Raw genomic sequence first — 24,206 nt, forward strand, 5'->3', positions numbered from 1 at the left:
GTAATTTTCCCCTGGATAAACCACTGTGAGTTAATAAATTTGAAGCTTGCATTTCAGTTCCACTTCCCCCTCATTTTGACTTTGCTTTGCTTTAGAACAGTCTCTTTGGGCTTATTAAATTCTCCATCCAAACGGCTGCTAGCGGAGTTGGGAGTGTTTTCCCGCTGTGCAGCACAGCATTAATTCAGGCCTGTGATTCCAGGGTTTTGCTTTTCTGGGAGCGAGGAAGCGGTCGCCTCCGCCGGGAGCTGCGACAGGGCTCGAGTGGCCGCCACACATCCCTACGGGCGTCAGCCAGGAGCTGCCCGTGCTGGGGCTGCCCCACCACTGGAAAACATGGATTTGCTTCCAGCCCACGAGGCACACGCTCCCTTTCCAGCGGCCAGGGGCTTGTGGATGAGGGGCTGTCCCGCGCCGGGGCTGCACAGCGTTACTGGGTTTCTCTGTACAGGCCCTCACGCCACTCGGGAGCGAATCCCTCCGGACACCTACGAGCAGCTCTCAAACACGACGCCTAAGCACGAAGCCAGGCCCAGCAGCGGGATCCACCTGGCCACCCAACTGCTCAGAGCCAGGCTTGATGCACTCATTAGGAGGAATTAATTGGTAGTGTGACTCCTAGAGAGCTCCCGGGGGTGGGGGGGGAGGGCCGCCCTGCAGCAGCTGGCGGCCTCCAAACCCGGGCTGCCTACTGAAGCACTGCGTGAACTGGGGTCCCCAACCCACACGGCCTCAGCCCCCGTGAGACTCCCCCGAGAGCAGCCCTGGCCCAGGCCCAGGCAGCCATAGCCCCGCTCCCTCACCGCGCCGGCGGCCTGGGGGCGGTGGCTCGCCTCTTCCCCTCCCCCCACCCCCGCTAGGGGGCGGCCATTACGCCCGCCGTGCGTGCGTCTGACGTCACCCCGCACCGAACCCGCGAGAGAGAGGGAGGAGTGAAGGAAGCAGTTTCTCCGCGCTTGGTCGTGGCCGCCATTTTGTTTCTGTGCGCAGGGCGGAGACGGGGCTCGCTCGCCTTTTTTTTCAGCTGTAAGTGGTGGAAGCGGCTTTTTTCCGCGGGGTCTTTTCATCTTTCCTTTTTTCTCTCTCTCCCTTTTGTTTCCAGGGGGTGCGAAGCAGCGGGGAAGTGGAGGGTTGGGGGGGGGGGGGGGGCGAGCTGCTTGCGTTGCCTCCGCGGCCCAGGGAGCAGCCCCTCCACCGCCTGCGTGAGGGGTTTATTGAGGCGGTATTAAGGTAGGAGGAGGGAGCCTGAGTACACGACACCCCCACCCCCCCCGGTCAGGGACTCCTGTGGCGGAGGGGGGCTCTGCGGGCGGTGGGGGGGCTGTGGTGGGCAGAGGTGGGTCTTCGTGTGCGGCGGGTGCTTGTGTGGGGGCCGCGCAGCTCGGTTGCTCAGCCCGGCCTGCACGAACATGGCTGCGCCTCCCCAGAGGGCAGCGCAGACGAGCCCTTACTACATACACACACACTCTCGGTTCTAGAATGCTCCCGAGGGAAGACCGGCGTGTAAGTGGACTTTGTGACTGTGGGCTGGGGTAGTGGGTGTCTGCTGTGGGACCTACTCCTGCGTGGCTGTACCCCACACGCTCGGATCGGCCTGGTGCGGCGGACTTTAGTCATTTCAAAGGAATAAGCCTTTGACCTCTTCCAGTCCCTGCAGCCAGCCAAGTTTTGGAGGAGAGACATTTAGAAATTGCAGTGTAGGCAGCTTACGACAGGACTTTTGTGGCCTTCCTGGGGCCCTTCATGAATGGAACTTTTACAAAAGGTCGGTGGCTCCTGTTTGGGAAACCTTATGGCGAAACGTGGGAGTGAAAACGGCCTGTGATATGGATTTGGACCACATACTATAGGAATGCATATGTTCGTGTCAGCTGTCAGTATTACATAAGTGAAGTGCTTCGGTGCATAAATTTAGAGGGAGTGCATAATAGTCAAAAAAATCTTAAGGTGGCTCCTACCGTAAAATGGATCGTGGCCGCTTTGGGTCTTAACACAGACCGACTCTTAACGATTTCCTCCTCATTTGCATTTCATCGGTTACTTTAGGGACAGAATTTGCAGCTTCTTAATTCCAGTAAATCTGTACGAGCTTGAGTGTGGTCATGCAGCAGCTAGTCTTCCGCTAAGCCTTTTCTCCGGTTTTCTGTGTCAAATGGCCGTCCGTACACCCCTAAGCCCCCCTCTGCAGGACACTTTAAAGGTGGTTTTATTTAGATATTTGTCCGCTAGAGAGTCTTTAGTGTAGCCTGCCTTCTGCCAAATGGGGAAGGGAAAAAAAAAAGGCAGTCATAAGTAAAATCCTCAATTCACCTATAACTGAGTATGTGTGGACCTTTTCACCTCAGAAGTAGAATAACCAGAAACCTGAGGGTGCTTTGTGATTTATATAGATTGAAAATAAAGGAAAATCGTTTGGGAGCTGCATAAGAGAAGAAATTGAGGCATTTAAATGGAACGCTAATCAGTTTTAATTTTGTCTTGATCCTTGTGGTGTCTGTCATTCAGCACGTTAGTATTTTTATTTCTTGTTGATGTATCATAAGTGAGTAAGGTTTTTGGGAGACCTAGAATCATGACTGACTCAAAAGGATGTACCCGTCATTTTTGCAGTTTGTCATTCTGTTTACATGGTATTTGTATTTTAAAAAGATACCTGTAAAAAACTGATGCAGATGTCTAGCGTGTGGTGTTTTTCAACTACCAGTCTGTCACAAATATTATAAGTATCAGAAGACCTTTTTCAGAACAGGCCTGTCATTTACATGTTCTCAAAGTTTCCTTCTTAACACCTCCAGTCGGTATAGAGACAGTCATCATTGTTCTGTGTAAATTTATACAATCGTGGGTTATTTTTAGTGCGATCTTTGTTTCTAAACTTTTCTTGCTGACACTGCTTGCAATGGAAACAACTTCTTGTCCTGTGTTAGTTCATTCTTCAGAATATACTGCAATAGATACATAAACTTATTCTTATTTTCAAGCACTTCTGGCAAAGAAGAATAAACAAATAATGGCAGGTTTTGTTCTGCTCTACAACTCTGCAGCTGTGTTTTACTTTACTTTTTTTTTTTCTTTCAGTTGTGCATGTACCTGTTTGAACACAGAATTCCTGCATATAACACCCAGCAACGGAAGCTGGTGGGTTTTGTCTTTGGTGAATCAGCTGAATTGTAAAACACCCTCATACGTTTGCATGCTAATAGGGTTCAAAAATTGTGGGTTGGCGCATAGTACTGCAAAGTTATGTGAGTTCACTGTGATTATTGCTAAAACTTTAAAAGTATCTGTTTAACAGGGATCTGTAAATACATCTGAGAGACGTTTTTGGACTGATGGTCCATGTTTGACTTTCGTGTAGTAACTGATGTAGACTATAGTATGAAGGACTAAATCCAGGTTATATTGGAGAGGATGTTTGAAGATTAAGGTCTCTCTCCAACAAAGACTTTAAGGAAATTATTCTGTTTAGTCACTTGAGAGTTTATTTAAAACAGGCTTTAATGACATGTTTGAAGCTATTAAGTGAAGATGAGTTGGCCTATTTAATCTTGATTTGTGTTTCGTAACAGTGTTAGGAGGAGAAAGCCATGTCTGCTCCCAGACCAAAATAACATGTGGAGGAAGCTGAGGAAAAATAATTATTTGAGGACATGGTTCTTCCTAGTTTTGTTACATTTGATCAGACTACAGTAGTTGACTTGCATCTATAAATACTAGTGTAATGCTTTTGTCTTTTATGTGTTTTTGTTGATTTGGTTTTTTTTTCAGTGGCAGATGCGGCATTCAAAACAATCGCATTGTCCTGAATGGGATGACAGAAAGAGCTGGGATCAAAGAAAGCACAGTAGCAGCCGTAAACGCAGGAAAAGGTCCCACAGCAGTGGACAAGAAAGCAAGCGCTATAAACCAAATCACATTTCAGAAAGGTATAAGATTCTGAATTGAGTAGCAGTAATGTTTTTATCACGTCTAAAATGAAACATTTTGAGGATAAGAGTTTTAAAGGGCCCAGACTTGGCAATTCCTTAAGGTTTGGCTCACTTTAAGATGAGCTTAAGAAGTAGTTGGTTTTGTTAACACAGTACTTGAATTGTTAAATAGAAATTCTTTAATAAAACCAAGTAAATGTTACTAGTATGTTTCACTGTTGTTGGTTAAGTATTGGTATTGAATGCATTGGATATTAAACTTCAAGTAAAAAGTACGCCTTTTCATTTACTTAATGTGAACTAACGGAAGAGAATGTTTGTTTAATCGTTTTATGCAATGGTAAGTATGAGTTTCTTACTGGTTTGGAGATGGTTTGCTTTTTCTCCCACACTGCTTTCACTGGAAGGATGTGTTTTTCTATTCTTTTTCGTTGAGAAGATGATCCCATGGAATTCTTCTAAGAGCTTATACTCATGCTTAAAAAATTTTGGAAGGGGTAGGTGTACAGCAATATGGGGGCTCTTGGCCTCAGCAGCTTGTTAAAAGTTGGGTTTTTTCTGTGCAGAAGATCCGTGATCCAGGTACTCTGAGGTTCTTAATGTTTAATGCAGTGCACTAAGAATGCTGCTTCTCTTAGTCTCCAGGTTTTGTTTTTTAACACCGAGCTTTGAAAGCGTAGAAGGGGATTATTGCTGTATCTGGTGTTTTAATCTGTGATTTAGGAGGCTGTAATGGAGTTGCTCAGTATATTTTAGGAAGTGTTTCTCCTATTGAGTTTGAGTTTCGTGTTTACTGTGCAAACTGGACAGATTATATATTGTTTGTGTGGATGGCCGCTGTGTATTTGAGACTGGCAATGTTGTTAGATTCCTAATAAAGGAACTTTAAAAGCTCCACTATTCTTGGGGAGGGAGTCAATTAGAAACGTTCTTGGTGTAAAGACAAATACTATGTAACTCTGTAACTCAGCTCAAGTCACTTATCTTGTTGGAACCTCAAGTTTTTGAAGTGGAGAACATTCACTTAAAATATATTTTCAGTCATTATTTGGACGATAGAGCCATAAATGAAAGAGACCATCATGACCGGAGATATGTTGAGGAATACAGAAATGACTTCTGTGAAGTATATGACCACAGGCATTATCACAGAGACTATGAAAAGAGTCACCATCATCACTATAGCAAATCCTCTGGTCGGAGCAGGAAAAGTAGTCATAAAAGGAAGCATAAGAGACATCATTGCTCCAGTCACCAATCACATTCGGTATGAGTAATTTTTAACTTTATTATTAATGAATTAGTGGTAATAGACTTCTTAAGTGAGTGCTAGAACTTCAGTTCCTGATCACAGTACTTTTAAGAAATACTGTATTATTAAAAAAGGATTTGTAGTTGAGTCCATTTGTGAGCATATGAATGTGTTCTTAGTTGAAACTTTTGGATCAGAGCGTTGGGTGGGGGGTGGGATTATCGTCAGTACTAGCTATACACGGGACACAGGTGGCTGGTAGTTAAGATCACTGGGATTAATATGAAAAATGTTATCTTGAAATTGAAAACAGGTAACTATCCTATTTCAAAGTACAGTTGTCACTTTTTAGTTTTACGGCATAGCGAACTGTGTTTTTTCAGGTAGAATGTGAGGTGCCATCCATCCTATTGCTAAAAGTAATTGAAGTGACATGCCTTCTTAATGTAAGCTTAATTGGAAGTATGAAACGTGCATGTCTGGTAAATTGATAAGAACAATTCTACACCTGATTCCAGAAAACTTTGATAAGCCATGTGCTTGGCTAATGGCAGCTAATGTCTTACTGAAGCTGGGATAAGCTTGCTGCTTGCCTTCTTTGAAGGCATGCTCTCTGAATTTTTCAGTATTGGCATGATGCCCACTGATATATCTTCAGCTCCAGGTGTTTTATATCATATTTCTGCAGTAGAAACAGCAAGTTGTGTTAGATTATACAATGTGAATTAAGGACTTCGGAGTAATTTTTCTTCTCTCTCTGAACGTGAGGGAAGTAAAATTACTTTTTAGTTTTTTATATTTAGATTACATGAACTGTAAGTTTTAAAAATAGAAACATTTCACCTGACTGTAAGCTTAGATATGTAAATAAATACTGTTTTTTTGCTGTTTGCTAGCAAAGTATTAGAAATAGCTATGTTGCAGTCTTAATCTGTCTTCAATTAAGCCACTGTTTGAGAGACAAAATTGTGTTGTTTTTTCTGTTGCTTTTATCACTTTAAGTATTTATCTGAAAATCTGTTCCTTGCCATGTTTTTCTTCTGTAACATAAACTGTGCCCTGTGAATTTCTGGGGACTGAATTTGAAATTGCTCCTGCCAACTGTTCGTGGCCTGGTGTGTAACTGAATGCCTGAATATCTCCCCGCTGAATGAATTGCGTATTCTGCCCTGAATTCACTCTGATATATTGATTGGCTGGACGATCTTGGTGCCGTTTCCAGAAGAGTCACCGAAGGAAAAGATCCAGGAGTGTAGAGGATGATGAGGAGGGTCACCTGATCTGTGAAAGTGGAGACGTTCTAAGAGCAAGATGTATAGAACATTTTTCAACACTTTTAAAAAACTTTTCAGCAAAAAAAAATCTGTTTAGAATAGTATGTCAGAGGAGGGGGGATAAAGAAATCTTCATTGCTCTTTTTGTTCTGTTTTTTTTGTGCTTTTTTGTTTTTTTGCATATCTTCTTTTCTGTAGAATTTAAATACTGTGTTCAAAAAGTTCCAATTAGTAAATGAACTTGAATCTTGAGATTAGAGCAAGAGATAGTTTTTTTGGCTAACTGTTTTTATGACACCTGTCCAATAAAATAATGCATTCAGATGCTGAGATTTTAAGTAATTATGCTTTTGTAATGGCACATTTTTAAGTCTACATTAATAATATTCATTCTTGTTTAAGTAGTTTTATAATTCTAACTTGTGTTTGTTCTTTTTAGATGAAATTGTTGCGACTTTAGGAGAAGGAGCTTTTGGAAAAGTAGTGGAGTGCATAGATCATGATATGTAAGTGTTGGTTATAAGTGGATCTCATGACAAAAGACACCGCTTCACTCAGAAATCAAATATCAGAGACGTTTTTTAAAAGAAGGTTGCAGTTCAAATAGTGTTGCAGTATATTTAAGTAATTACACTGTTTCTGAGAGCTACCTTGTAAGCTTATGTGTAGTTCAGAATTTTCAAGGATTTTCAGGTGATACCACACCTGTCCCTGATAGTTTTTAAGGTTCTTCAGTTATCTCTTCCGGTACTATTAATGCCTTTTGTTTTTTTCTGTTGCCCTGTCAAAGGGCCTTGAATGGTATTGACTTTATACAAGATGGTAAATAGAGAATTACTTTGTTTCTCCTCTAAGCTTTTGAGAATCTGTCTTTAGCAATAAATTGCCTGAACCATGTTTGTCTTATAACTAAGTTGGTTTTTTTCCTGTACGAGCTGTATAACCACATGGTGCAAACTACTAAGTAGATGTCACCTGCCTTTGTTAAAGAGGGATAGCTAGGATTTGCTTAGTTATATTTCTCTGTTGGTTCTACAAGTGCTTTTGCCATAACTGGAGAATATGAGGGTATATAAAGAGTGCAGAATTGATTTGGGAGACTTGGCTTTTAGAAGATGATGTGCTGAGATGCTGAGAAAACAGTTTAGGTTCTTGTATGTCAGAATGCATGGTGAAAGCATTGCTTGAAAGCAGTTGCTTACAGCTGGTTGAGCTGTAAATTTCTTTTGTCAGACTCCATAATCAAATTACTCTTCAAATTTTTTCTAAATGCACAGTACTCCAGTATCCAGTATTCATAAATCTCCATGACTTTAATCTTCCTGTGTTTCTCTGATTAAAATAGAGCTGCTTTGGGGTTTTAAGTATTTAACAATAATTGATTCAGTTTGCAATGCTTTACTTTCTTTTAAAGGAGGGGAATGCATGTAGCAGTTAAAATTGTGAAAAATGTTGGCAGATACCGGGAAGCAGCCCGTTCAGAAATACAGGTGTTGGAACACTTAAACACCATGGATCCAAGCAGCACTTTGTAAGTATAAAATTAGTCAGCGTACTAAGGATTTGCAGAAGATAATTATTCAGTAAACTGGGTCTTCATTTGCTTAATATTTTTTTTCTTCCTTTTTTTAAGTCGCTGTGTCCAGATGCTGGAATGGTTTGATCATCATGGCCATGTTTGCATTGTTTTTGAGCTGCTGGGTCTTAGTACTTATGACTTTATTAAGGAAAACAGTTTTCTGCCATTTCATATTAACGACATTAGAAATATGGCTTACCAAATTTGCCAGTCTATAAACTGTAAGTAAATCTCAGTGCTCTTACCAAGTATGTTCTTTTATTTCCCCTTTTAAGGATTTTCTGTATTAATTATGGAATACTGGTGGTTTTCTTCCTTGTAGTTTTACACCATAATAAACTAACTCATACTGATTTGAAGCCTGAAAATATCTTGTTTGTGGAGTCTGATTACATAGTGAAGTACAATGCCAAAATGGTAAGTTTGTTCTTTGTTTCTCCCAACTTGAATTGGGCTACTTTTGAATGTTTAGTTGTGTTTAGTGTGTTTTTTCAGGGGTGGGGATGGGGCTGGGGGTGGCAAGCAGGTGGGGAATTGTGTAGAAAGATCAAGTGGTAAGAGTTATATTTCCTAGAAATGTTTTTTGTGCTCTTTGAGATGTACTAACTTTCTGCTAAGCAAGTAACTTTGCTCTTATTCAAACTAAACTGTTTCATCTGATCACTACTTAAGTTCTTTGCTGTTTAATGAAGTTCTGGCATTCCTAGGGAGCATTATGTTAATGGCTTTGAATTTACCCAGGTTTTTGCCTTCACATTTCTTAACCCATTTGAATCCCTTTCTTTAACACATCCCTGTGTTTGAGAGGAATGTTAGATCTGCTTTCTATCCGATTACCTTGGAATCTGAAGTGCTTGTCAGTTTTGCAGTCATTGGCATAATAGCTAAGATGGATTCCGTGTTTGTCATCAGCACGTGATATTGGCCGTTGGGCAGTGTTATAATTGGCATGAGCCCTGAGTAAGACTTTTCTTGACCAGTGTCTTCCTTATAAATCTAAGAAAATGCTAAGACACAACATTAGGATGAACCTGTCTGCACAAATCTCTTCTGACACTGGCAAGAATACAAATTTCTTTTTATGTTGCCGCTCTTTTTTTCAAACTATAAAACCTTGTTGGAGGCAGAGAAGCAGTTTGGACTTCACTGCCCCTAGTTTATGCATAAGGCTTGATCTTTTTTTCGGTTTAGAGCTAAAATTATATAAATGACTGTGCACCAGTGGGCAGAAAAAAACAGGACGGAGTTAACAGCTAACTGAAGTTAACTTGAAGGTTAACAAAAGAGGAAAGGAGCTCTGTTACTGTGGGGAAAGGTCTTTCTTTACTCAGCTGTTTGGAGTATTCAGACTAAGTCACTTTGTTAGCAGCTCCTCTTTCTTGGAGCTTGAGCTGAATAGTAGTTGATGTATTTGGAAGGAGTATTTTGTTGCATAGGTTTAATTTTTAGTGTTTTATGTTAACTGGTATTTTGAAGATGAATCAAGATAATGTGAATATCGTTTGCTTAAGCATGCTTCTGAAAAATACTAACAAATAGCATTTTCATTTTCTTGCAGAAGCGAGATGAACGCACTTTAAAAAACACAGACATCAAAGTTGTTGATTTTGGAAGTGCAACTTTTGATGATGAGCATCACAGCACATTAGTGTCTACAAGGCATTACAGAGCTCCTGAGGTTATTTTAGGTCAGTAAAGACTTGTAAACTTTCTGACAGTTAATTACAGTTCATTCAGATGTCTTTACTTCATAAACTGGGGTAGTTGTTCATGGTTCTAACAACTCTGTCATTTCTCACAGATGGCGATGGTAGAGTTCTTGAGGGTAAACAGCAGAAGAAATACTCTAAAAACAAAACTAACATGTTCCTTTCCTACTTTTTCCCACAAAGGTCTGGGGTGAGGTCTGGAAGGGGAAAATGGGTATCAGTAAATGCATGGAAAGTGGGCATGCGCTCTGTGGATTACAAGTTTTGAGAATATATTAAAAAGTAAAACAAACTTTGTTTATTTGGCAGCCCTGGGATGGTCCCAGCCTTGTGATGTTTGGAGTATTGGTTGTATTCTAATTGAGTATTATCTGGGATTTACAGTGTTTCAGGTATGTACATAAAATTAAATAGAACATTTTTGCTACAGGCTACTGGTTTTGATCTTTTAATGACGTGTACTTAACTGTTACTGTAAAAGGCATAAGCTCACAGGCTTTTTAAGGGTTACACAGATGACACTGTAAAGACAGCATACGTGTATGAAAATGTGGTGCCTTGGATATCTCCTTCACACTGTTTAAGCCTGTCTAGAGTCTGAAGATACTGCTGGAATGAAGAGTAAACAAAACACACTCTTACAAAACTTGGTTTACGAACTCTGTTGTTCAGGGGACTCTTAACTGAAAAGTGCTATATAACAAGCTGCATTGCATAATCTATTTTTAATAATTTAATGTGATAATGTATAAAGATACTGTGACAGTACTCTGGCAAACATCTTGTTAATAGATGAGTGTTGTTACCAAGCGGCTGAGAGTAGAAAAATGTGTTAAGTACATTCATTGCTTTTCCCACGCAGACGCATGATAGTAAAGAACACTTGGCAATGATGGAAAGAATACTAGGGCCTCTGCCAGCTCACATGATAAAGAAATCCAGGTAAGTTCATGACAGAAGAAGTAACGTGCCTAATATTTTCCTGTTACAAGAGAAATTTTAAAGTTTCCATTGTTAGCTGTGAGTTTCTGAAGATCAACAAAGAGAGTTCCAGGCTTCTTGTTACTTGTTAGTTTACTGCAAGAAATTGTGTCAGATTTAGGTGCATTAAATAGTTGACAGTAGTCCTCTTTTCTGGTTTTAGTCTGAGTTGCCAGACACCAAGATGTGCCAACCTCTTGAACAGTAACTGAGTGTGAATGTTCTTTAGTCTTTAAAACGAAGTTTGCTATGATCAGCAGAACAGTAGACACCCATTTTTCTATTAACTATGAGAATAAAGAACTTGCTGCCATCAGAAGATTTATACTGAGAAGAAAGAGGGTCCTGTCTTGCTAACACAGTTGCCAGCCTCTTCCCCCGTCCCTTCGTACCCCTCAGACATTTGTTTCAGTGATCTTTCTCTCTTCCTCAAAGATAACTACATGCAGCAGAAGTTTCCCCCTTCCATTGCAAGGAGAAGCAGCCAGCCCAGGGTTCTCCCCTAGCCCCCATACATGCAGAATCCAGAGTATGTGAGATTTGATGGCCCGTTCTTTCTGCAGTAAGCTGTCCCCCTGCCAGCTAATCCTAGATAATCCTGTAACTCATGTTATAGTAGAACTGCAGTAGTTTTGGGTTGGGTGTTGTATTTAGTTTATTACAGTTGTTCAACTGATTCATAATGCATTTTGAAAAATGAGAAGAAACTTAAAAGCTGCAATTGGAATAGATTCGGGTATTTAAAAAATAAAGTGCTACTGACGTAGCAGTATTAATCTGATGTTGAGGTGTGAATTTCTCAGAACTTAATTTGCACTGGTAGTCTCATGCATCTTACACTTTTTCAAGACATTTGGGATTATGTCATTTTGTTAGATAGTTGCTAACCACTTAAACTCTGCAGATTTTATAAGAAACGTTTTTTAAAGAGCTGATAGATTGACAAGTTGTCTTCTTGCTACTGGCAGATGAGCCCAAGTTGTTCTGTTGGAATACCTGAAAGCATCAATCTCTTTAAATGCCAGTAATGGAAAGGATGCTTTCAGTGGCTTCTTTGTTGACTGGAATATTGAAGGACCTGTTTTCCAAATATTGTGACAATGGTAGTATAAAGGCAACGGGTCTCTGTGAATAAGTATTTGCTTAAACAGATGTTAGCTCCCAAACGCGGAGGGGTGTGCAGGAACACTTTTATGGTGTTTCAAAACTTCTTAGAAAGGCATCTGCCCACTTTCTGTGCTGACACTATCTTAAAATTATTTTCCTCGCCATGCAGAAAGCATTACTTCCACCATGACCAATTGGACTGGGATGAGCACAGTTCTGCAGGACGCTATGTTAGGAGACGCTGTAAGCCTTTAAAGGTAGGAGACAGCCTTTTCATTATTTTGTTAGTCGCAGTTGCAAAAGATCTCTCTAAATTACTTGCTTTTTTCTTTCAGGAATTCATGCATTGCCAAGACACAGATCATCAAAGGCTGTTTGACCTTGTTCGCAGGATGCTGGAATATGATCCAGCCAAAAGAATTACTCTTGATGAAGCCTTGCAGCATCCTTTTTTTGAACCATTAAATAAATAAATACAAAGATCTTTTATGCTTCTTCAAGGAGATTTCCTAGACTGTGTCAGTCAACAGAGGTTGCATGAAACTTTTGTAAACTCTAAATTATTTTGTACAGTTAAGTCTGTAAATATTTACAAATGTTTTGTATAACTGTTAAGTTTACCTTGTTGAACAGTTGTAGTCTTATGGGTATCAAAGTGAGAAATAAAAGTAATTTTCATTTTTGAAAATTGTTTTCTGTTTCAAACTGCACCCCTCAATGGGGTTAATTAGGTGTTTGACTTCAGATGAAGAGATGGTATAACTGAACCTGTTTTGAAAACACTTAATGTTTTCAGCTAGCTTTCTTTTATTAGTCATAAAAGATTTGAAGGGCTGAGGCTACCAAATCATGCAGTGCAATAATTTTTTTATACCATCCTGAAAGAGGGTTGAGAACAGGTTTTTGTGCATCAGCTTTTTCACAGATTTTCAGTTGCATCATGTTCTGGCTGGCTAGTTAGTCTCTGGAAGCTTACCTGATGCTTTCAATGTTGAGTATTTGTAGGTAGGGTTTTGGTTAAGGTCTGAAAAGTGACATTTCATATTTTCAGGGTTGATTTGTTGAGGATCAGCATTATCATGATAAAGGTTTTGGAAGGATTGCGCTGCCCCTAGAGAAAAATGCAGAGGAATGCTGCCTGCCACAGAACCGTGGCATATTTAAGCCTTTCTCTTGCAATAGTAGTAAGATCATTCAGAAGTCTTCAGATAGATATTTCTGTAGAGCTTGATCTCTGATCGCTGATAAATTTAGTAACCTTGGCAACCGAGGAAACACTGTCATCAGACTATAGTATCGGGAGGAGGAGGATGGGTTTCCACTTGTGACTCCTGAACTCACGTGCTGAGTTGAGATGAAAATGGTACTGCTTTCCCAACCCCATTAATGCACTCTGATAGGTTTTGCTTTTCTGTGTTTTTAAGTTGATGGTTTTTTGGTCTTGTTCAGTGCTCTCTTCATCAGTTTAACGCAGGCTTGCAGAGTTGGAGGGAGGGAAGCTTCCATGGTGGGGTTCGTTCGGGCTGTCTGGAGATGCATTAAGTAAATTTTGGCCACTTTGTTTCTGACTTCACCACGCAAGCCTTTCTTAAGGGAGGAAACAGTAAATTGTTTCAGCTCCACGGGAGCCTGACTTGAGGTTTTGTGCTTGCTGGGTGAGTCCTAATGCACAGTAAGATTTCAAACTGATGTCCTTGTTCCACTGATGAGGGGACTTAATTTGCAAGAGGCTCCAGACGCGCCTATCTCTGACTTGGCGGTAGAATATAGCTGGGACAGGCTTTGAAAGCTTATCTTCTGTAACCAGTGCCACCTCCTGTGCCTGATTATATCTCATAATGGACACCCTCCCCTTCCTAGGATGTTCGCGTTTGCATCATTGTTTTGTCTCTGTGTGACAGAGAACGTAACAGTTTGTACTGTCCAGGTCAGCTTGGTAGGACTGAGGACAGGAGCGAACTCCTTCCCTTGCTGCTTCCCACAGCGCTTTCCATCCCGTACCTTCAGAGGCAAAGCAAGGACTTGGCTGAGCAATGCAAATCAAAGGCAGATGGGGGGTAAAAAAAAGTTTATATGCTGCTATAACTATAAAGCTGTAACTATAAACCAGCGCTATCAAAATCAGAAAGGGAAAGACTCTACTTACTGTGGCTTAAGGAGTACTTCTAGCCTTGATGTAGTTACTGAAGTGCATTGCACTTGTTAAAGGAGATACGTGCTAGACAGATACATTATAAAAACCTGTTTAAATTCACTTTTTTTCCGCAGTAAATTTAAAAAACCCACACTATCAAGACTAATATGGCATCTGCAGCCAGGTGCCAAGCAGTTTTGCAGGCGTCCAAGGTCCCTGGGCGCAGGGAGCTGTTGGCAGTCGAGCACCAGCCAGGCGCGGGGGGGTCTGTCAGTAACGGGGCTGACGCTGTTCTCCGGCTGCCCTCGGTGGTTCTGTCATGCGGGGGAAGAGATTTTTATCCTCACACACCCTGTTGCCTTGTTAATATATGAATACAATCAGGGCAGTTTATAATCCTTACGTGTTTGAGTCAAGCTAATATGAACTGCTTATAGCTGTTGGTGTGACGTCGGTTCACATCTTCCTCTGCACTTGAGATTGTTCGCTATTGAACCTTAAAAATACGATGTGTGAAACGGAATGGTTCAGCCAGGCAGCCCAGCAGTATGCATTTCCATAAGGGTCAGGTACAGGTTTTGCTGACCGTAGGTGGTGGGGCAGAATAAAGCTGCCTTCTCCGTGAACAGGCCAGGCTTTGCCTCTGAAGCGCAACCATATGAGGTCCTGAACCTCGGGAGCCGGGCAGGGTAAGGGCTGAGCTGAGGGTTAGACTTCCTTGGAAAGGCGGTAGGAGTTGGGGGGCAGAGGGCTTAGCCGCCGCAGTAGCCATCACTCCTGCCTCTTGCTACCGTCTCCAGCGCTCTCGGTTGTCAGGAGGGCTCAGGTCACAGGGACACGTTCTAGGACCAGATGCTTTGCACCTTGGAAGCGCCCCCGAAGTGATGGTGCCGTGTGTGTGTGTGCGCGCAATCTCATAGAGCTTGTAAGCAAAGTCTTTGCAGGCTCCGGAAGGAGAGGGGGAGCAGGAGGTAACGAAAGAGGTTGCTTACGACAACCTGGAGTTTTCTTTGTGTCTTCGGGCACGTGGAGGAGGGCAGGGAATAGCTGTTAGTGAATGATACAGACTTACCTGGCTAACGGGTTTGGGAACAGTGGCTATGGAAAAGCAGCGTGTCTATTGAACACTGCGGTGCAGCCACGCACATGGTGCGTTGTGTTAATACACTAGACACTGACACTACTCGCAGTAGCGTTTTCTAACTCTGTCCTAGGCTTCACTCATTATTCTAAAAGTAGGAATTACGCCTAGAAGGGCAGGGTCTGTGGCCGGGAGGCCAGGAGTATGTTTGGATGTGTATGCCGGCTCCGGGCGGACGCTCAGCTGTCCGAGGACGCATCACAGGCACGCGAAGAGTCGCCGCGGCGCGGTCGGTAACGGCGAGGCTAGGGCAAGGGCGGCTGGCGCGGCCTGGGGGGCGCGGTGCTTACGCATGAGCGTGGCTGGTTTCTCTCATCCACGGGCTCCCTGGGGCTGGTGGGGCACGCGTGGTGGCACCGGGGACCCCGGCAGCGCCCGGCCGGCCGCTGTCCGGGGGGGCCGCGCTCCGGCCGCCGCGCTCCCGCTGGAGGGCGCCCGCTGCGCTGCGGGCTGCCCTGCGCGGCCGCTGCCCGCCCCGGCGGCTGGAGCGGGGCCGCCCGCCGCTGCCGAGCACCCTGCGCCCCGGAGCGGCTCTGGCCGTGCCCCGCACCGGGGCCGCCCGCAGCGCAGCGCCGCGGGGGGAGCGGTCCCCGCGGGAGGCCGGGCAGCGGGGGTGGGGTCTGCTCCGCGTAATCCCCCATGGGGGGCGGCGGGCCGCGCTCGGAGCATCCCCCCTTCCCCAGCGCGGGGGAGGCGGCGGGGGAGCCGCCACCCCCCGCTTCCTCCGTTTAAGACCCGGGCTGGCGGGGCGAGCGGAGGAGAGCGGCCGCTCCGCAGCTGCCGGCCCCACTTCCGCGGCGGGGCGCGCAGCGCACGGGGCGGGCGCTGGATGCGCCGCCGGGGGCAGGCGCGCGGCAGCCGAGCGGGACCCCGCGCAGCGGCGCGGAGCGCGGCGCGATGAGCGTGGGCAGCGGCGCTGCCACGGCGGCGGGCACCGCCACCTCCGCGCTCTGCCTGCTCCTCTCGCTGACCGCCGTGGCCGTCTGCCTGCTGCTGGGCGCCAAGACGGCGGAGCTGCAGGGCCGGCTGGCCGCGCTGGAGGAGCGGGGGGCCGGCGGCCACGGGCCGCTGCTGGACGCGCTGCAGCCACGCGTGGAGCAGCTTTTCCGCGAGGTGAGTGGCGGCGCGGGCGGGCGGCGCCCACGGGCCGGCGGCACCCGCGGCCCCTCAGCCCCGCAGCCCCCACGGCCCCGCAGCCCCCACCGGCGGGACCGGCAGCTCGGGGAGGGGGGGGCGCTCCGGCACGGCCAGCCCGGGGCTCGCTCCCCGCCGCACCGGCCCCTCTTCTCCCCGGGATACCGTCTCCCTTTCCCCAGCGCGGTCCCCGTGCCGCTGCCGGCGCTAACAGTCGGGCCGCGGGGCAGAGCCCGCGGGGGCTGGAGCGGGGGGTGCCCGGGGGCAAAGGCCAGCAGCTTGATGTCGGGGGACGTGCGGCTTTTCCCCTCATTGCATTCACTGGCAAAGGTAACCCGAGTCCTTAGGTACTGGTTACATTTGATGTAATGGACTATAATTTCTTTGTTAGAAGTTTATGAACGTGATCCCGGTTATCGGGACCGTCTGTTGGGGCGCATCATGTGCCCCAGAAGTTCTGAACTGATTCATGGCAGGTAGAGAAGACCAGCAACTAGTGCCTTCACCTTCAGTCCCAGGGTTCTCTAGAATTACTCAGTAAAGATTTCCGTGCCGAAAGATTTCTCCTACTTGGAGAACAATTATCCACGCGGATGCCCTTCTCCAGAACTAAACCAAATCTCCCATGGGAGTACTCCGCTTGATCCCGGGGTTCTGTTTTCCCTGGACACCGGTGTTGAAGTTCTTTTTTGCAGCCCTTGAGGGGCTTTTTCCAGGTGGGGAGGCGGGGAGGGCTCCCATCCCTTGAAGGTTCCCGCAGTTGAGTTGCTGGGGTTGTGTAAACAGTGGCTCACAAAGTGCAGCAAGATTCCAAGCGGCTTGCAGGGCTGCCGCAGGACAGTGCCGAGTGATTGATCCCAACATCTGGGAAGGTTTTATACTGGGATTTTATTAATGGCCAGACTGGGGTCACAACACGGCGCTGCATTACAATTGTCACAGCCGTGAAGCCTCAATCGTGCAAAAATGTGTTTGCACGCAGCGCCTTCCAGCTGTGAGCAGCTCTGGGGTCACCAGGGGGGATGGAGGCAGCTCCGGGGGGACGGCGAGACGGTCCCTCGGTCCCTCGTGCTGCCTGCTACTGCTGGAATTCTGGTGAGGAACCGCCGCGCACGTCCATTCTCCTGGAAACTCAGCTGCATTGATGTGCCTTGATAAAAGGGAAATGCCAAAAAATATTTTTCTGAAAACCCTGAATACCAGACCAGAGGGGTGCCTGCGAGGCATAATCACAGAATCTAGTTAACGTGTTTTCTCCAGGCAGGAATTAGCCTGCCAGTCGTGGCAGCGGTTCTGTTCCAATTACTCCAATAAATGTGCGTAGCAATGGGAATGGTTTCTGTGGCACTGCCTAAGATCATGTGCAACCTCTTGCTGAGATTTAGTTAAGTGTGGAAAGCTTGTTTTGTACTGGGAACGCTCAGATGGAGATTGTACAGAGGAAAATAAAGCAAAACCACATAATTGGGTTTCTAATGCAAGAGTGAGCTTGTTGAAACGTTTAGTACGACCAAACTTTTGTCGATACTGAAAACAAATTTTGAAACGAGTAACAGATTCAAGGAATGCGTGGTAGCGATTGTGCTATCCATTAATAGTAATTTTAAATGAACTTCTTTGTTGATGTTGAAGTTTCAGAAACTGTTTCTTGACCAGCCTCCTCTCCGTCACATAAGACCGCTCGCTCATCGGGCAGTTCTGTCCTCTCTGTGCTTGAGAGTTTCTGGAGAGCCAGAGAATATTCCCATTGTCATGAACTTCAACAGATGGCTGGGGTCAGTTTTTTTGTTAAATTCTGCGTTGGTCCTCCTTTGAAGTTTACCACAATATTTCAGAAGTGAAACCAAAGCTGCATACGCTCTCTGTGCATGACCCAGCATACTTTGTTCTCTGTTACTACCCAAAAAACATTACTCCATCCACCAGTCTAGGGGTTTGCTGTTGTAATTTATCGCAAAGCTGTGTATAAAGAGCAGCAAATACAACATCAACATGCTGGCTCTGTTCCTTTTAGGGATGTTTAAATGTTTGGCAAGTAAAAGAGGATAGGAAACAATAAAGAAAGGGTGAGCGTGTAGTTAAGGCAAAGAAAGCCAGTTTGGACAACTCGGATTTAGTTTCTGGCCCTGTGACAGGCATCCGTCTAACTTTGGAGAAATCGCTGATTTTAATACGGCAGGACCTTGCCCTTCCCTTGGCTCTTCCTTCAGCGGGACGTGCTGCAGGGTTCTGCTTTGATGCCCTCCGAAACATTTCCAACGGCGCGGTCTGAACGTGACAGCATCTCCACTTGCTCTCCATCAGAAGCCCCAACGAGAAGCGTGTCGTTTTCATACCGGAGGGAAAATGGGAATGGGAGGATTATAGAAGCATCCAGTTGTTGTAAACAAAGTTGGACCGTTTCGTTCACAAAGGATTTATTGTCCGTGGTAGGCAGAGAGTGTCCAGATTAATCAGTTTCATGACAAGAACAATTCAATGGGAGAACAGAGGCCTCGCTCCAGGATTCAGATCTCCTCTGCTGTTCCCAGTGATGCCTGCTGAACTAAAAGGATGGAAGAGCTTATTTTCATTTCCTCGAGCATCTTTATCATCCAAATTACTTTAAAAATAAACAGATAAAAATGGAGCCACTCTCTAACATTCAGACTGCAGGTGGCTGTCAGAAAAGTCTCTTTAGATACTTTTTTTGCTGCTCTTTCTCAAGGAAAGCCTCTGTTTTGCAGAAGGCAGCTGGGATTGTTCTGGTATTTATACTTCCCGTAGAACAACTTCTCTGTCAGGTGCTATGAAACAGTGTTGATACTTTCAGGACCTCTTAGCATCACACCCAAGCAGCTAGGAGAGGAATGCATAAGATTTCAGCAAGAGATAAAAGTACTTAATCCCCGGAATAAAAGGAAGATAACCTAATTCACAGGTAGCCTAATTCCTGAATAGTCCACAGGGTTCAAATATTTGAACATAGACTGGGTCATCAGCTGTATAAAATTCAAGCCTGGACACCCTTAATTCAATAAGTACTTTGAATTTTCTCTCTTTTGAAATTATCAGATTATTGGTTCCTCTCGGTAAATGCTTTAGGTGAGACAGGGCATTCCTGGAGTCCTGAAGGCGATGACTGTGGGTGCGGATGAGGTGTTCCCACCCTTGCTGGGCTGCCCCAGCCACGGAGCTGTGCCTGAGCTAATAAACTTACCTGTCATCAGGGCTTATTAACTTGGGCTTGGCAGTGTCCTAAATGCAGGCAAAACATTTTGGTTGGCTTAGAGAGCAGGCAGAGTGCACTCACATCTGTCTGCAATATGCCACGTTGCTTTAGTGTTGTGAATTTTGACGTGTTCTAGTTGCCCCACTGACGAGTTTTTCACTGTGGAGATGGAAACACGGGGCTTTGGGTGGACCTGGGGGTGGGTGAGCACCTCCATCTCGCTGGCCGTGCCCACCCCACTGGCCGTCATTTCCTCAACCCTCTCCTAAGGAAACCTGTAGGAGCCTGCATAGCATGAATTTTAAGTACAAAATCAGCCAAATCAGGTCATCTCTGTTGTGCAGATACCACCCTGCTATGTCAGCTGCAGGGTGTTTGGGAGCAGCTTTGCTGGCGGTTGCAGTGGGGCTTTGCCAGGGCATTTGCCCTGTGTGGGGTGGGCTGTGGCAGAGCAGTGGGGCTCCCCCCAGCGCTTCTCCTGCCACCAAACCCGCCAAGATGATGCTGACATCTGAACACGGGATGGTAATAGCTGCTCAGGATGAATCCAGCCCACGGGGCTTTTGGGCCGTGTAGGAATCTGCCTGCCCTGTGCGAGGGTTGTAGACTTGCTAAGTAGCACTAAGAAACGTTTAATATTTTGTGTGCTGCTGTGGCACGGGGTATTACCCAAAGAGGCTGAAGGCCACAGGATGAGACCCTTACCTCTCACTGGAAGGAGGCGTGCTGGATGGTTTGGCTGTTGGCATGCACGTGGCACCCACGTTTAGATATATATAACGTGTTTTCTAAGTGGCTGTTTTTATTCCTCCTCCAAACAGAAACTGGGTGAAGGACTAGCAAAGCTGCGGACGGCGAGAGAGGCTCCATCAGACTGCATGTGCCCCCCAGGTAGGTGCAAACGTACCGGCACAGCCCACGCCAGACTGCCCGGGAGCCGCCTGCTCGCTGCACCGACACCACTGAGCTTCTCCTCTCCTATTTTATATATTCCTCCATAACAAGGAAAATGCCTTAAGAAGTGGTTTTTTTTCACGCTGAAGCACTCTGCTGTGCTTGAGAGTGTTAACTTCATCCGTTGCCTTGCTTTGGCCTGTTTACAGATAAAGGAGTTTGAGGTTTGGACAAAAGCGATGTTTGGCTATAAGAATAAAAGAGTGAATGGCTTCACTCTGTTGTGAGCCCTGGGTGTTGGGCCAAAACAATTTAGAAGTAGTAACAAAATCGCTGGGGCTTAATGCAAGTGTGATAATTAAAAGCTGCAGCCTCTCTGCCTTTTAGGAGGGTAGCGAGTTCTCCGGCGCTGCCTTGCTGTACGAAAGCTGTCACTGATTGTTTAAATTTCCTCCCAGAGTTTAATGAACTTCTTAAACTGTCAGAACTTCCTGTTCTGCTGTGGAAGTGCATGCTCCTTGGAAACAATAAACAGCTTAGATTAGTTTGTAAAGGAATCTCATTTATAGAAATGCTCCGTTAAGTGCGCTGCTGTCATACTGAATGGCATGAATGACTTTGGGCTGAGGCACTTCAAGCCTTTTCCTTTCTGTTTTTTTTTTATGATTATTTCTTTCCACAGAAGTAGCAGAAGATGGGTGAAAGATGTGCAGTGCTTTGATGGGGGAGAACGGATAGGCCTGTTACAAAGCTTTGCAAGCAGCAGATAGTTCAGTTCTGGGTTTAAAGAAAAAAAACCCCAACATTAAGTGCTACGTGTAGATGCATAATAGGCAAATGGGCAGTCTGAGTTTTTCCTGCCCCCCTGGATACGAATCCTACCAGAACACACAGCATTAGTCCATACTCACAGCACAAAAAAGATGGACTTTTTGCCCATAAGTTTATGCATAATAACCTCGGAAACATTTCAGTAATGATGCTTTTAAATGTGCGGCTGCAGTTGTACTTGCTGGTTTTCTAGCAGAACGCTGCTATGGATGTCCCGTATGCCTTGCCGCCTTGTCACCAAACCGCGTCAGCTGAGACTCAAAACATGCTTGTTTTCAGCTTATTTTCGGGTGGCCAAATCAGTTTTCTCCCTTCTGATGCACAGACCCAACCAAGCCACCAGCCTCACGGAGCTCTGCAGGCTGCGTCTTGCTCCATTCTGGGCAGCCGGGGCACTACTGATGTGCTTAAGTGGTCAAGAGGCTTTTCCTTTGCTCTGCAGAAAGCAATTGGGATTGAAGAGGCTCCTTTATGGCCAGGAAAGTCCCAATTCTGTTCCGGGTCACTGGGTTTGCCAGTTGCTATGTTTGAGAGATGGGGGAAAGAGAGGAGGGGGAAGGTTTTCCCACGTGCTGCTGAAATACTCATTACCGTCATCAGTAACGAATTTGTGAGCCGAAGGAAGGAGAAGTGATTTCCTGGTGAGGAGGCAATTTTGCATCCGTGGCTGCTCCTGGCTACCACCGCTGGGGGAGCGGAGCACTGTGCTAAGGCGAGGGTGTGCTGCTGACCTGTTGTGAAGCATTTTGGCTATTTTTTGAGCACATCAAAGGAACCTTTACATGTGTGTGGGTTTTTTTCCTCCTTCTCCTAAAGAAGGCTTGAATTGCCTTCTGGTTGGTAGTTAAAGAGCTTGATCTAGAAACATCCTGAGAGCTTGTGACCCCCACTGGCATTTGCTGCAGAGCTACACCAGGTTGCAAATTCACAGCTAAGCTTCAGTTTGCCCATGTGTGTCAAAAAAGCAGCCCCTGGGGAAAAGAAAATTTCTCCCTGCGGAGGGGATGGGGAGATGGAGAGATCCAGCCCTGCTGATGGGCAGGGAGCCGGGAGCATGGCCAGCATCGGCAGGCCTGGCTGCAGCCCCGCTCCTGCTTCCCGAGGGCAGCTGGAAGCTGGTGGGGATGCTGAACGCCTGGGCTGGGGGGCTGGCCTCCTCCAGAAACCCTGCTAAGCAGCAGAAGACATCCTTCTTATTGCTGGATTTAAAGCAAGCCCACCAGAGCACTGCCGATGGCGGTGCTGCCTGCATCGTATGCTGGTGCGGTGCCTCCTTGGGAGGGGGGGGCTTGCTGCCCCAGGACCCACAGGCAGGGCCAGGGGCAAACTGCCTGCCCAGAGCTCGCCCGGCCAGCTGGGCTGGCTTTAAACAAGACCCATTTTTCCTTGAAGCGAGTTCATTTGGGGGTTTTCTGGGGTTTGAGAGGGTGGGGTCAGTTGTTTTTAGGGGATTGCTTTGATGAAATTGACTTGCTATACAGTTTGGGACTGGATGACTATGATCTACTGAAAAGTTAAGAGGCTCGAGTTATTTCAACTATAGCAAAGCCCTGAATCAGTGCTTGTGAAACACTCAAACAAAACAAAATACACACACACCCCCCAAAGGAAAAACAACAAAACTGACCCATTTTGTGCTCTGCAGTAAGTCACCTATCTGGCTCTGGGGCTCGGGGTTATCAAGCAGCTGTTCTGAGGTGGGACGCTGCGCTGGTGGGGCTGGGGGCTGGTGGCCAGCAGAGGGGGCCCGGCCGTTTCGCCAGGGCCTTGGAGCCATCCCATCGTCAAGGAAGATCATCATAATTCTTTAAAAAAGCTTAAAATAATGACTGTTCCGACTGTGACGCTGGGCAGGCTGCGAAAAGGTGTCTCCGCCGTCGCTCTCGGCGGCTGCGCGCGGCTGTGGGTTGGCTGGTTTGGCGTTAGTTCTGCAGCCAAAGCGATGGGGAGACGATGACGACAGCTTCGCGTGGCTTTGGCTCCTTCGTGGGTTGGGTGTTGCTGTGGCCGAGGGTGAGGAGAGCATCGCTGGGGGCTGGGGGCAGCTGGAGCGGGGCTGTGCCGTGCCGGGACCCCGCTGCGGTGAGGAGCGCAGCCCTTCGGCCCCCTGGCTATTTGGGACGGGGGCCACAGCGGTTGCATGCCGCTGGCACCAGGCAAGCCCAGGACAGGCTGTCCCCATATGTTGGCTCGCTGTGAAGCAGCAGCTTAATATTTTTATTATTGTCGTTCCCTGAGCCAGGCCTGCGATGCGTTGCAGAGGGGCCCCGTAGGGCCAGCCTCCCTCTCGGGGGGCTCCCGGCCCCGCACAGCCCTCGCTACCGCACCAAACCCGGCAGGTGCAGCAACACTTGCTTGCGTGGCACGTAGGACAGCCTGGGCCGATGAAGGCTTGAAAGCAAGACTAGAACTCCATGCTTGCAAACACTTTTTCAGGTTTGTTTTTTTTTCAGTTTTCCAGTTGCGTGGCCTCTGGCTGCCTTTTTATTTTTTTATTACTATTTTTTATTCTTTTTCTCCCTTGTATTTTTAAGCACAATCTTTTGAAGCTTGAGGTGCAAAAGGCTCTTGTTAAATACAGTATTTGCCACGCCAAAAGTCTTCAGTGTCTGTGAGAAGGTCCCTCCAGAGCTCGAGGTGCTGGACGTACCATGCTAGAGCCTGGGAGCAAATGTTTCCTTTTAAATCCAGTGAAAAAAGGCTTGAACCAAGCCGCAGTCCGCAGAAAATGCCCTGCCCAGCAGCTGGTCCTTGCTGTATTGTAGACTGAGGGTGTGAAGTCTCCAGCTCTTTCGGCTGCTCTTGCACTGCCTATTGCAATGTACACATTGTGTTCCCATGTGCCTTTTTATTTAACAGCCCCTCCCCAGGCTTTGCACTCTGGAGCCTTAATTCTAAATTTCCTGGCTGCTGGATGATGCATATCCCCGTCTTCATCTCGAGCTTGCGCTAAGACAGTATCATATGCTTTTGTATGTATGTATATATTACAAAACAGTGTTAAATGTTCAGTGTAGTAATGTGTTGTTC

At 46.1% G+C, this 24,206-nt stretch overlaps 2 protein-coding genes across 5 annotated transcripts in view; both read left to right on the top strand.

Moving 5' to 3' along the window:
• Positions 1-888: 888 nt before the first annotated feature.
• On the top strand, positions 889-12,519 carry CLK4 (CDC like kinase 4). 4 transcript variants are annotated; one of them, XM_056348729.1, is made up of 14 exons: positions 889-1,026; positions 3,079-3,138; positions 3,769-3,926; positions 4,971-5,196; positions 6,404-6,494; positions 6,895-6,961; positions 7,870-7,986; positions 8,089-8,255; positions 8,357-8,451; positions 9,593-9,722; positions 10,053-10,135; positions 10,606-10,685; positions 12,001-12,088; positions 12,167-12,519. In XM_056348729.1, the coding sequence occupies exons 2-14, from the start codon at positions 3,085-3,087 to the stop codon at positions 12,302-12,304; spliced, it is 1,494 nt and encodes a 497-aa protein (XP_056204704.1). In that variant the 5' UTR covers positions 889-1,026; positions 3,079-3,084; the 3' UTR covers positions 12,305-12,519. The 4 variants fall into 4 exon arrangements, with proteins under 4 accessions (XP_056204704.1, XP_056204705.1, XP_056204706.1 ...); XM_056348730.1 differs by having other exon boundaries at positions 3,775-3,926; XM_056348731.1 differs by lacking the exons at positions 4,971-5,196; positions 6,404-6,494 and having other exon boundaries at positions 926-1,026.
• Positions 12,520-15,605: 3,086 nt separating this feature from the next.
• COL23A1 (collagen type XXIII alpha 1 chain) overlaps positions 15,606-24,206 on the top strand; it is a 189,056-nt gene continuing 180,455 nt past the window's right edge. The window contains exons 1-2 of the mRNA XM_056348738.1: positions 15,606-16,219; positions 20,273-20,342. Coding sequence (XP_056204713.1) covers positions 16,004-16,219; positions 20,273-20,342 — 286 coding nt within the window. The 5' untranslated portion in view covers positions 15,606-16,003. The remainder of the gene's footprint in view (positions 16,220-20,272; positions 20,343-24,206) is intronic.

This window comes from Falco biarmicus, chromosome 8 (assembly GCF_023638135.1).
Source record: "Falco biarmicus isolate bFalBia1 chromosome 8, bFalBia1.pri, whole genome shotgun sequence".
Lineage (NCBI taxonomy): Eukaryota > Metazoa > Chordata > Aves > Falconiformes > Falconidae > Falco > Falco biarmicus.